Source organism: Nasonia vitripennis (genome assembly GCF_009193385.2).
Source record: "Nasonia vitripennis strain AsymCx chromosome 2 unlocalized genomic scaffold, Nvit_psr_1.1 chr2_random0007, whole genome shotgun sequence".
Taxonomy (NCBI): domain Eukaryota; kingdom Metazoa; phylum Arthropoda; class Insecta; order Hymenoptera; family Pteromalidae; genus Nasonia; species Nasonia vitripennis.
Window position 1 is genome coordinate 2,697,442 of NW_022279614.1, and position 13,189 is coordinate 2,710,630.

Sequence of the window (13,189 nt, forward strand, 5' to 3'; positions counted from 1 at the left end):
TTAAATAATATGCTGCTGCCGGTTCTTATATTATATCGTTATATATTTGACATGTTGTTTATCATGCACATAAGAATTGTGCACTTAATGATTGTGCACAGAAATTAATGACTTAAATGTTATGCACAATACATTTTTAATTGTGCACACTATTTTAAGTTGAATTAAAAAACTAAAATATAATTATTATGCACAAATTTATTATGCACATAATATCAACACTAAACTGTCAATGTATTATATTGTACACAAAGGATCGTGCACAATGTAAATTATTCGAGTCAAGTTTTGTACACAAAGTACAAACCAATTTATTATGCACATAACTTTAATTAGATATTGTAAGTTCGTATATTGTACACAAAATATTGTGCACAAAACCAATAATTGAAGTAAACAATTCTGTTCAAGATCTTTGTGCACACTTTTCTATTTAGCATATTTGTTGTGCACATAATAAAATTATCGTGCACAACAGTTTTTTTGATTGTGCACAAAACATATTTTATTGTGCACAAAATATATTTTATTATAATAATTATTACAAACATTCATATAGGGCGCTACTTACACGTTTCGCATTGCGTTTTATTAAAAAATTTGTTTAAGAATGAAGATCATACACTTATGTAGTTGCTTAATTTAAGAGCGTGTCACACAGAAAAAATTGAGTTTAGAAGCGAGTCGATAACAAGCTGGTAGGTAACTATTGATAAATGAGTACACATTTATTAAATTTTATTTATTTACTAGATAACCATAGTAATAAATATTGCACAATCAAATCACGTGAAATGACAACCTCTTAAAAGTTTTCGATTGTACTTGATTTGACTTCTTTCTAGACGCCCTAAAAACCTATTTTTGATTTTCATTTTTTTTTCATCACTGTATTGCTAAGCTTAATTCAAAATCATTTTTAAGCTTTCAATTTATTTTATATATCTTAATTTATCAATTTTGTATAATTAATGATTCAAGACGGAAATGTGCTATTTATGAAAATTGAAATACTTATTAAATTTTTTTTATCTCGCTTGAAAAATCCAAAAATTAATTTAAGTTAACGTTTAAGTAAAATTTATTAATACTGAAATTTTAAATGGTAGTAAATGAGTACAAAAAATGTTTCTATGATAATAATAATAATGGAAGGGGAAAGGAACAGAGGAAAAAATGAGGCAAGTAAAAGTAACGTAAGTTTATAATTTAATGGATTATTTTTATTCATTTACAACAATGTATATTTTAATAATGTATATTTTACGAAATATTTGTATTGGTAGCTTAAATAAGGTATTGGTCGTGTCGTACACAATTTCTCACTAATATAATCAACAAACGAAAGATATTACTATAAAAATTAGTCATCGAGACTTATCATTATATTCTTAATTTAATTAAAGAATCTAACGAAAAGGGTGCAAAAAAGAAATGTATTAAACTGAATTATTTAAAATATTCTATTAAATTTCAACAAGGTATAGGCCTAATCCACAGTGTGCTTGTGTATGTGCGCGCGACATGTGTGCATGGGCGTATATGTCTGTGTGGGCCATTCCACATCGTTCGGTATGCATAATACGCATACGTAAACGTACGGGATGGAAATCAATGCGGCCAACGTACAAACTGTTAGTGACGGATGCAGGGGAGAGAAACGAACAGGCTTGCCGTAACAGTACCTAACCTTCCATGATGAAAACAGTAAACGTGTGCCTTCTGCTTTGCAATTTCAAGTTCTTGGAGTTGTTGAATAATTATACTTAACGACTCCAATAACTTGAAATTGCAGAAAGCATACCTTCATTGTTTACATCCGGAAGATTAGGTATTGCAACTTCGTTTCTCTTCCCTGCATCAGTCACTTACAATCCTCACATTGGCCCCACTGACTTTTCCCCTGTCCGTTTATACACGTATACTACATATAAGGAACGATGTATAATAGCCCTGTGTACGCGCGTGTGTGTTACGTATACATGTGTGTATATGTGTCTAAGTGTGCGCTTGTGTGTGTAAGTGCACTCGCGTATGTGTGCGTGTGTATGTGTACATAGGCCGCTATCTTGGCAGCCACTTCCGGATAATAGCGATTCATCTCTGGCATTGATGTCCTATATGTTGTCTCCGATGTCCTCGACGTCCTTAATCCCCTGGATCTCCTTCTGGATGTCCTGTTTTCGATCTCCTCGATGTCCTTAATAGCCTGGATCTCCTGGATGTCCTTCACGTCCTGGGTTTCCTACACGTCCGTGATATCCTGGATTTATTTGTTGTTCATGATGTCCTGTAAGTCCTCTTCTTCTTCATTCATTTTTCACTAAAAAAGATGAAGAATAATTGAAATAAAATCATTTAAAAACATTCGGATTTATAAAACTTATTTATATAATCGACCTACATCATTTATATCAGAAAGATCTATGTCAGAATTGGAATCCATCTCTTCAATATCTCTCAATAAATGTTTATAGAACTCGTGCTGGAGTTGTGCCGGGATGTTTTGACTCCATACCTCGCCTCCCATCATATGTTCAGGTAAATAAGTTGTTATAGGTGTTCTACAGTTTGGACATTCCCTTTTGATCAGATTCCGTAAGCAATTGTTGCAGATACGGTGAGGGCAGGTTGGCAGTTTATGTAGATGCTCCTTCGAGTAGCATACATTGCACACTTGCAGAAAAAAAGTATATTAGATATACTACATATCTCATTGAAATTATTAATTCGTCTATTTTATTATAGAATTACAGTAATTATTATATATCCTAAATAAGAAATAATTAAAGCAATCATTTAACATGACTTTATGTCGTAATTTTAATAGGCAATTAATTATAATTAGTTCTTAACAATTTAAAGAAAAACTAATTTTCTCTTTTAAACGACGTTATCCTTCGGTATTTTAGTTTTGACTACATCTTTAAGATCAGACTATCGATCCTCCCTAGCCTAGGGTAAAGAAAAAAATAACGAGCCTTTTTCTTTAAGGTTTTGATAGACAATGCCACTTTTACAGAAAATGAGAATATCTTTTATTGTTCGGTTTTCATAACATTAAAGATTAAATTAAATTAAAGATTTTCGTCTTTACCCATCCTTGAAAAGATTGAATATCTCATCTTGAAAATGCAATGTTTCAGTTTCGTAAACCTCAGGTGCTTACTTTATGCCACCATTTTACTTGTGATAGCTTTTACAAAATTTAGTATTTTGCTGATAACGTAGCGTAAATCTATTAGTTATGATTAGAAATCAGTTATCTACGTATTAATAGCATACATTTACTGAATCATAATTATAAATGTTAACAATTGAGCAAACTTGCAATCACAAGTCTTTATAATAGTTGTGATAAAATTAAATCTTTGTAATAGTATTGCTAAAGTGATGTTAATAATTGTAACCACTGAATATTGAGTCTATAGTCATAAAATTCGAAGTCCAGCAAAAATCGGTGCTAGTCAGCACTCAACTGTTTTCTCACACACCGTGAATATCAGTAAAAGTGGTGCCAGTCGGCACTCTTCTTCACTAATCGTCGCGATTACGAGAACACGAAAACGTAAAAAAACGATAAAGCTATTATATTGAAACTTAACAAAATACCGTGCTGCTCTTAGATAAATTATTATTTAGTACAATTGTTTTAGGTAATATTGAGTGCACAGTCATGAAATTCGAAAATCAGCAGAAAACGGTGCTAGTCAGCACTCAAATTTTACTGATCAACGTATTTATAGACGTGATAACTCATCCTTACATATCGCAAACATCAGTAAAAGAGGTGCCAGTCAGCACTTGCTTTCACGTATGGTCACGACAGTAACTACCATAATAATCATGGAAAACGATGTAGCTGTTTTTCTATTATTTTACAAAATTGTTTAATGTTTTTGAATTAATCTTATTTTTGTACACTATATCTCATTTCATTTGATCAATAGATGTATGCATCAACAGTGTAAATTTTTTATTATTAAAAAAAATGCACAACGCTAAGAAAAAGGACTTTATCTCGTGGGCAAAATCTAACAATTCTATGATTCAGAATCAAGTTGTACTTCATTTGTTTCCGTTCTGGATAAATGTAAAAATAGTTTTTACAAAATGAAATAAAAAAATTCAACTATAAATTCCAAATAAATATTGGAACTATACCGAATATGTGTCTTCACTTATATTTACTAAGTTTACACTAACATTTCTTCAGTTAACTTCAAATATCCGAATCCGCCAATCTACAGACAATTTATACATATTTAATATATTATATTTTTGCTTGTTACGTTTAAACTATTTTCAATCTAAACTCATTTCAAATGTCGCTCGTATTACTAACAAACTTTTGCGTTTATTCGCACTCATGTTAAGTCAACAGTCATAAAATGTGAAGATTAGCAAAATATGGTGCTAGTCAGCACTCAAATTTTACTGATCAACGCTTTTGTAACTATTTCCTCACACATCGCTAATATCAGTCAAAGTGGTGCCAGTCGGCACTCTTCTTCACTAATGGTCGCGATTGTGAGAACGCAAACATGATAAAACCAACAATTAAGCTATTTTACTGAAATTCGACAAGAATACCGTGTTGATCAATTGTTATTTAATACAATTGTTTTATGTAATCTCACAGTGTAGGAAAGTATTAAATTTGTAATTTTTTAAATCGATGAATATTGAATCTACAGTCATGAAATTCGAAGACCAGCAAAAATCGGTGCTAGTCAGCACTCAAATTTCACTGATCAATGTACTTATAGAAATGATAACTCTTTTGCATCATAAACTTGATTTAAACATTAAAAAAAATCTACTACACTTTTTTTTAATTTTATTGAAAGAACAATATATGTAAATGTAAACTTAGTAAATATTGGACACGACAAGGACTTATTTAGCTCAAAATATATAGAAATTAATATTTGTCATAACTTATAACTTCTTTCTCTTGTATTTTGATCGCCGGATAATGACGCGTATCGCGTTGATTAAAATTAATTGTTTCAATTAGGCACATCTCAAAATAAAAATTAATAAATACTAGTTTCTCATATTCGCGAACAGTCACACAATTTTTGGTAAGCTGTAAGCCTTTGAAGGTTGTCGAAACATAGTCTGTCCCTGTTACTTATATTATATACATTATAAAGAAATATTTTCATTATCAGTTAATATATAGAACTTTTCCTACACGTGCGCAAAGTTCGATTTAGCGAACGCCTTTGCATTGGCAATGTGCCATTTTTTACACGCATACAAGAGCGTGCGGGAAAGTATCTGAGCGTGCGGGAATGTATAACAGTGTGTGCGCGCATACTCTTATACATTCACGCACGCTCAGCTACTTCTACACTGACTCTTTTCAGCGTATGCGATAGTGGAACATTACAGGCAAATGCGTACGCAAAATTTAACGCTGTGCCGCGTAAGAGGTAGACTAATTAATAATATACGATACACGTGCACTGCGTAGATGTACCCACACTCGCTCATTATGTTTACGCACTCGTATCGTAATGTAGGTCTAGAAAACTGCAAATGAGTGTGCAAAATAGTATATTCCCGCACTTGCGCTCAAAATAGAATATTCCCTTGTTGTATTTTTCTTCAAGAGTAAACATTATAGTTTTCTTAGTTTGAGTTTAATATTTTAATTTATGGTTGATTGATTTATTTATTTTTAATTTTAATTTTGTTTGTCACGTTATCTGTTTTTTTAAATTTCTTTGTAGTTATCTTGATTTATAATTTTTTTTCTCATTTTTAATCTTTCTAGTTTGCTTTTATTTTTTTAATTTCTTTGTAGTTTTGACAGTAGTTTTCTTGATTTATAATTTTTTTTCTCATTTTAAATCTTTATAATTTTTTTTCTTTTTTTAAATTTCTTTCGTTTTAATTTATTTATAGATTTTTAGTTTATTGTATTTTTAATTCCTTTTTTTAACGAAGGGAATTTTGCGGAGTTTGTTAGAAAAAATATTATATGCAATACGTGCGCATACATGTCTTAACACTCCTCTTATTGTCAAAAGACGAGTGCGGAAAACATTTATGTGCACGCGTTGCATATATTTTTGCAACAAACTTGACTAGTGCGAGAATCATCTTTTTGTTCACTAATTGCATAATGTTCTATTTTAATATTCATAAATGCAGAAACATAATTATGAAGTGAATTATTCTTTTATCGAATAATGTTTACATATAAAATTTCGAAATAAAGTCATGTTTTATCAAATTAAAAATAACATAAAATAATTTATATAAGATGAGAATACCTTTTTGAAGATTTTCTATAAAAAAATACTAACAAACATACGTATAAATTATAAAATTATAAATTATGAAATTATTTTAAAACCTCGGATATGCGGAACTTGATAAACTATATAATATTGAATCTAAATCGTTTTGTCGAGAACTACGATATTCTCGGTTCGAGATACCATTAATAGAGTCTCTAGACCGTCAAACCTCCAATGTCGGTTGTCTCGCATTGATTCGGAACAGAAAAAAATGTAACGCTCTTTTTTTACTAACAACAATGTAATTCAAATTTGTGTGCAGATCAAGAATTTTCACATCCTAGAGCTGCAGATCTTAAGGTTATTTCACTACAAGCATTTGAAGTGAAAAAATTCATACAGTTTACTGCATTTTTTGTCTCGTTTTCCAGTAGCTTCATTAAATATTGTCGTAATTAACATTTTGTTATTATAGGTTGTTCATCATTACATTATTTACGTGAAAATTAATGGGTGCTTGCAATATTTGTTTACAATGTGGCTTTCAATTGTACTTGCGCAATTAGAGTACCTACTTCAAGGCCATACTGTAAAAAAACCATTGTAATTAGAGTAGCTATGACTGACTTTTTTCTAGGTAACTTTATAACGAACAACCTACATTGAAAAAATTTTGGTTGCGACAACATTTCATGAAGCTACTCGAAAAAAAATGCAGTAAACAATATGACATTTTTCACTTAAAATGCTTGTAGTTAAACAATCTTAAGGAGATGGATACATTTTAAACTATCAAAACATGACAAATATATTTTTTATTCATCTTAAATTGTTTAAAAATAGAATAAAATAGTGCTATATATTGTATTCAGGAACACTGTGTAAAACAAAATAATTTTCGTATATGGTATATATGTTATAATATGCCTGCGAAGGCCAAAATTCATTATTCTCATTTTGTCATACACCACAGGCTTACTTTAGTTCTTGACATCCAGGAGCACTTCTACGTTTCTATATTTGATTAAAAAACATGCAGTTATGCAGTCAATGTGAAGATGTGATAATAAATGTTATTTAATAAAGTTGTCTAGAAATTAACATAATATCAATTTTTTAATGTTAAATTCTAAACAACTTTTTTAAATAAAATTTAGTTTTAAATCTCCACATTGGCTTCATAACTTAATTTTAACTTCATAACATAACGTGTTTTTAAGCAGACCTACATATGTTTAATTGCTTTTTGATGCCCAGAACCAAAGTAAGCCTGCGATGAGTTCAAAGATAAGAATGATGAATTTCAGCCTTTGCAGATATGCTATAATTGTATATCTACCATATATATTTATACATGTATATTGTCTTCTACGCCGTACCTGAATATATAGCACCATTTAATTCTTTCTTAAAACAATTTAAGATGAATATAAACACAAACAATTTAACTTCATTTTTTTGACAATTTCAGGTCTGTTTATCTCTTTAAGATTTACAGCTCTGTCAAATTAGTTATCTATGCACAATTTTGTTTCGTGTACTAAATAAAAGAAATCATTTAATCATTTGTATTTATTCATTCATTTATTCAATTGTATTCGTGTACTAAATAAAAGAAATCATTTAATCATTTTCTTGTATATCTAAATCGTTTGTTCTTCTAAGGTATTACTAGAATGACTATCCCATTAATCGAAAGTAAGTTGTCATTTTTTGCAAAGCATGATGTGATTTAGTAAATAATCTTATTTTATAAAAATGAATTTTTTTTTGGTTGCCAATATGTGTTAATAAATACACCAAAAATGCTGCTTTTTCTGACTTTTTTTATACTAACTAGTTCAGGTGGGTTACAAAAATAAAACAATGTATCGATCAATATTTTGAAGCTGAGAAAGTCCATTGTTTTTATGGAATAAATTAACATATGAATTACAGAAATTTACTATAACTAGTCAATTCATTATAAGTAGCAAATCTCTGTAAGTACAGATATTGCCAATATTTCTACTAGGAAGTATTTTTGTTTGTTCTTAAAATTTTATATAATCTACATTACTATTAATAATTTTACCAACCTCTTGCAAAATGATAACGCCTCAAACCAGCAATGTGCGTTAGATACTCTTCCACATCATAACTATGATAAATAATAATATTTTTATAATTATTTCTCATTTCGTAGACGTATGGTATAAATTTTTAATTTTACCAAAAAAAATGATCTGTTGTTATTTATATTTACACGTGAAGACAGATACCAAAGCTCCTTTCGATATTCAGAGTAAAGATAGCATAATTCTATGTAATTATTTTTATTTATTGCATTGCGTAAACTTTAGTTTACGCAATGCAATGAGTTACTATGAGTTTAAAATTATTTTTATTGAAAAGGTGATAAAATTGTATAAAAAAATACATCTATGTCTACAGTGAAAAATGTTTCTCTGAGGAGCTATAAATTAATCAATATAGCAAAATACCAAAATAATGCTAGGTTCACCTACTTTGACCCCTTGTAACTCGAAGAATATAGATTTAAAAAATGTGAAAAAATTCATAGGATCCTTTAGCAACCTATAGAAGATATTCCCAGAGTTATAGCGATATTTATTCTTTGACCGGTCGATTTCACAGAGAACCATCCATATATATAAATACTTTCAATCACGCAAAAAATGCGAGAAGTGTACAATATGAAGTTATATTTTATTGTTACAGCTATTGTTACTGACATGTCTTCTTATTCGCCGCATGCTGTCTGCTATTTACTGGCGACACGATACCAAATGCCGAAACCTTCTTTAAGTCAAATAGTATATTGTGCAATCAAGGGAGAAAATAATATTTTTCTAGCAAGATTGCTTTAGCTGTATTCTAGGTCATCTAATGTGCTCAAAACGAACGTAAATACTCAAATCGCGAGCTTCTCTTTTCTTATTAGTTATTTTTTTTTTGTTTTAATAAAAATATTGTGTCAGATCCTTTTTTATGAAATGAAAACAAATAAAAAACATAGGACAGAACTAGTATACTGCAGTAGTCAGATATTTTCATGTATTTTCAAAATTCCTTTTTAAATTTTAAACAAAACTTTCGTCATAATGTTTTATAATTTCTATATTTTTATATTTTTAAAAATCGTAATTTTCTAAATTCTTATGCTAATTTTTGGTTTTTATGCATAAAAAGGACCTTTGTACATTTACATAGAGATAAGTGATAATGTATGATCAAAAATATCAGTTACCGCCCCAATAGAAATTCATTTTCAGTTCGCTGTATAGCCAAGTCAGCTTCTACGAGACGCGCTGGTCGCTGAACTGTTACTATAAGACCTCGTTCAGCCATTTCATAATTCGCTGCTGTCTTATCCATTTGAGCCCCCATTCCGTCTACGAACATTTTTTTTTTTTTTTTTTTTTTTAATTAATTAAAATTAATTTTAAATTGATGGACTCAAAATTGAACATGATAATTGTTTTGACTTATTTGGTTCCCTGGTAAAAAACGATAATATCCCCGGAATCCACCGAGATTTGTTAACGTATTCTACTGAAGGTTTCTCGACAGAAACTCTATTAGTGGAATAAATTTTTGGATATAACTTTTTTTCAGATTAGAAGATAGGGATACGGGTTTTGCGAGTGAGCCAACAATTTGGTGATATTCCAACTAATACATAGTTTTTACAAGGAATACATATATAAATTTGAGTTTAAGATTAGCATACACATTGGTTCGCTGACAGCTTAAGGGGATGTCGAAGCGATAGCTTCGTAAATCCGCCGCTAGGTATTTAGTATTTCCAAGATTTTAGAAAAACTAAAAGTCCGATCGAAATTTCTTTTAGTAGAATGATTTATTAAACTTAATACTACGGCGCTACAGGCTTGGTTTTTCATTGCAAGCTTTATTTCAGAAGTTATTAGTAAAATTAGATTTTAAGGTTGGCGCTGCAATCGCGTGAACACGCGTAAACTTGGCAATACCCGCTCGTATTGCCAAGATTTTAGAAAAACTAAAAGTCCGATCGAAATTTCATTGGGTAGAATGATTTATTAAACCAAATCCTATAGCGCTACAGAGCCGGTTTTCCATTGCAAGCTTTATTTAAAAAGTTATAGGGAACAGAAAATAGTACATTTCGATACTAGTGCGAAAGAGTTGATTCTGGCACGAGTGTGAGGGTTGTCGCCCGAGCGAAGCGAGGGTGACAATCACACGAGTGCAGAATCAACTTCACACGAGTATCGATCATTATTTTTTAACACAGGCGGCGCGAAATGCGATTGAACGCACGCGATTTCGCGCAGCCTTTGTTAAAAAAGGTGTTTTTAGCTACGACATCCCCTTTTTGTTTTATTTACGACTCTATAACGAACAATCTTTACAATGACAATTATGTTATACTCTTCATTTTACTTAACTGGACCGAGCCATCAATTTCAATTTATTACTTATGATATCTTTAGCCAAAAACTCAATATTATTTATAAACTTTACCATTATAATAATGCAAATGTCTTAAATAACAAGAATAATCTTAATATAAACCTTTTACAACGTTCATTATAGCTTTCCGATTATTTTATATAAAAATTTTAAATATTGGTCCAAAATATCTATTAATTTAATTACAATGATAATGCCATACATTTTCTTTAAACATATTCATTAACTTCTGGCATTTTCAAAAAGAGTAATAATAAGTACATTTTTATTTATACTTCAGAAGCTATTCAAAAATTGAAATCCTCCAAAATCAAGAATTACGACACAATGGTTTAAATTTTGTTGATTTTTTATTAGCTTGTAAGTATAAATCAATAGTTACTCATTATTACGGTATTAGGCAACGTACGAAGTTCATGAAAAAGTTTAAATAAAATTTATGATATTGTCATTGTAATTAGTCGATTTGATATTTTGTCCAATGACCGATACCAAGCAAAATTTGAAATTATTTCAAGTAATCGGATAGCCACAATAAATGATTTAATATGTTCATATTAAGTTTATACTTGATAAATGAGACATTTGCTCTAGTATATAATGGTACAGTTTATCAATAATATTTTTTTGAGCTATAGATTAGTAAATTGAGAATGATGGTTCATTTAAGTGAAATGAAGAGTACCGCATAATTGTTTTAAATATTGTTTATTAGAATCATTTTAAAATAAAACAAATTAATAATAATGGATTCGACTGATTTATTAGCTGCAATTATAGTCAAATGTAGTGTACTATGCTGTAAGCAAACTAATGTGTGTGTGTGTGCTAATATATTTGTTATACACGATATCGAGATTCCAAGTAGAATTTGTTATACTTTCTTGAGAAAAAACGAATCTATCGGGCTTGTATATTACCGTCTACAAGATATCGGGAATTTTTAACCAGGGGTTTCGTATAAAAATAAGTAGGCAAACTTTAAGAAAATCTTAATAAATTAAAGTTTGATAACAAACTAAAACTCAACCTTTAATAAACTACGATTTTGTTCAATAAATTATTTAATAAGCATTTCAATAAAAAGAAAATACTTCCGTAATATAATATTGTTTTCAGTATATCAATAATTATTGTATTTACCTAACATTCTATAAACGTTGGAACGTATTCCCATTTTCTTTGCTGCATACAAGTGAAAATTCTCACAAGTATTATTGGACCTAACGGTTTTTTGGAAGACTGACAATACTTCAGCAAGTGGTAGCCAATATCTTTTTAGATAAGCTGCAAAATCTTGCAGCTTTTGTAGTATAGCTGGATTAACGCCATTTCCATTTGCTACATTATCAAGAAGGCTAGTGATGTGCATAAATCCTTCTCCAACTTTCTCTGGAGGCAAATGTGCTACCGCATAAGCCCTCTCCAGGATGTACTCGAATTCCATAGGGATATTTTCGTTCCAAGATTTTGCTAAAGCCTTAATAAATAATATTTATTTCTACATTATTATAATATTTTTAAGACAACGAATACAATCTGGTATGAAATAAAAGAGTTCAACTGTTCGACTTAATAAGGGACGGGACAGGGCACGACGGGATTGCCGGGTGGAATGAGTTTTCGATTTATTTAAACATAAAGGACTTTTGACTTGCAAATTCTTTAACGGATTGGAATATAAGGATACAATGTATTTATCCTTTATCGCCATGAGCATTCAAAATCGTTTGAAGTATTGAAATTTGCAGATAAAATTTTTAGCCTGTTGCGCGTGGATTATTAAGCAATAAATAATCACTGAAAACAAGATGATAGAATAGAAATTTAAATAACTTGTTTTGTTAATAGTATTTTATATTAAACTGTAATTGCATGATATAATGCAAAAAATGAAGAAAATTACATTTTTAAGAGCAAAATATAAACAGATTTAACCTCGCCTTTTTACCCAATTATTTTGAGATGTCGATAACTTTTATAAAATTTATCTTTTCTTCAAATTCTAAAATTATTACACCTTTAAATTCGTATACATTCAAATTACATTCGTAAAAATATAACTATATTCTGTTTATTGGTTGATATATCAAAAACCTATTATGCTCTACTGTGAAACCCATATTTTTATCTTGGCTATTAAAAAAACCGTACTTTATCTTTTATACTTTAACCACTTGGATTGCATTTTTAATAAGTGATGCTAAAAAAATGTTTTTGGTACAAAATCCTTTTTTTTTTTTTTGAAAATAAGAACGAATTAAATGCAGACGAATCATATGGATCTCGACGTAACCTGCCCTCCTTTCAGTAGCACATCAGTATACCGCTAAAGCCAAATTATATTCGCTATTAATTTCAAGGTAACATAAAAATGCTAAGTAGAACCATATAATTTAGAATTTTTTTCCTATTCTTGCAACTTGTGAATTTTTGTGTGACAAAGTCTATGACGTATAAGTCTGTCATAAATTTGTGTA

General features: G+C 29.8%; 1 protein-coding gene across 2 annotated transcripts in view; it reads right to left on the minus strand.

Annotated features, from left to right (window-relative positions):
• Positions 1 to 1,201: 1,201 nt before the first annotated feature.
• LOC107981271 overlaps positions 1,202 to 13,189 on the minus strand; it is a 31,685-nt gene continuing 19,697 nt past the window's right edge. For both annotated transcript variants that reach the window (XM_031925247.2, XM_031925246.2), the window contains 5 exons: positions 11,853 to 12,189; positions 9,505 to 9,649; positions 8,333 to 8,394; positions 2,405 to 2,676; positions 1,202 to 2,323 (listed from right to left, as the gene is read on the minus strand). In XM_031925247.2, coding sequence (XP_031781107.1) covers positions 2,321 to 2,323; positions 2,405 to 2,676; positions 8,333 to 8,394; positions 9,505 to 9,649; positions 11,853 to 12,189 — 819 coding nt within the window. In that variant the 3' untranslated portion in view covers positions 1,202 to 2,320. The remainder of the gene's footprint in view (positions 2,324 to 2,404; positions 2,677 to 8,332; positions 8,395 to 9,504; positions 9,650 to 11,852; positions 12,190 to 13,189) is intronic.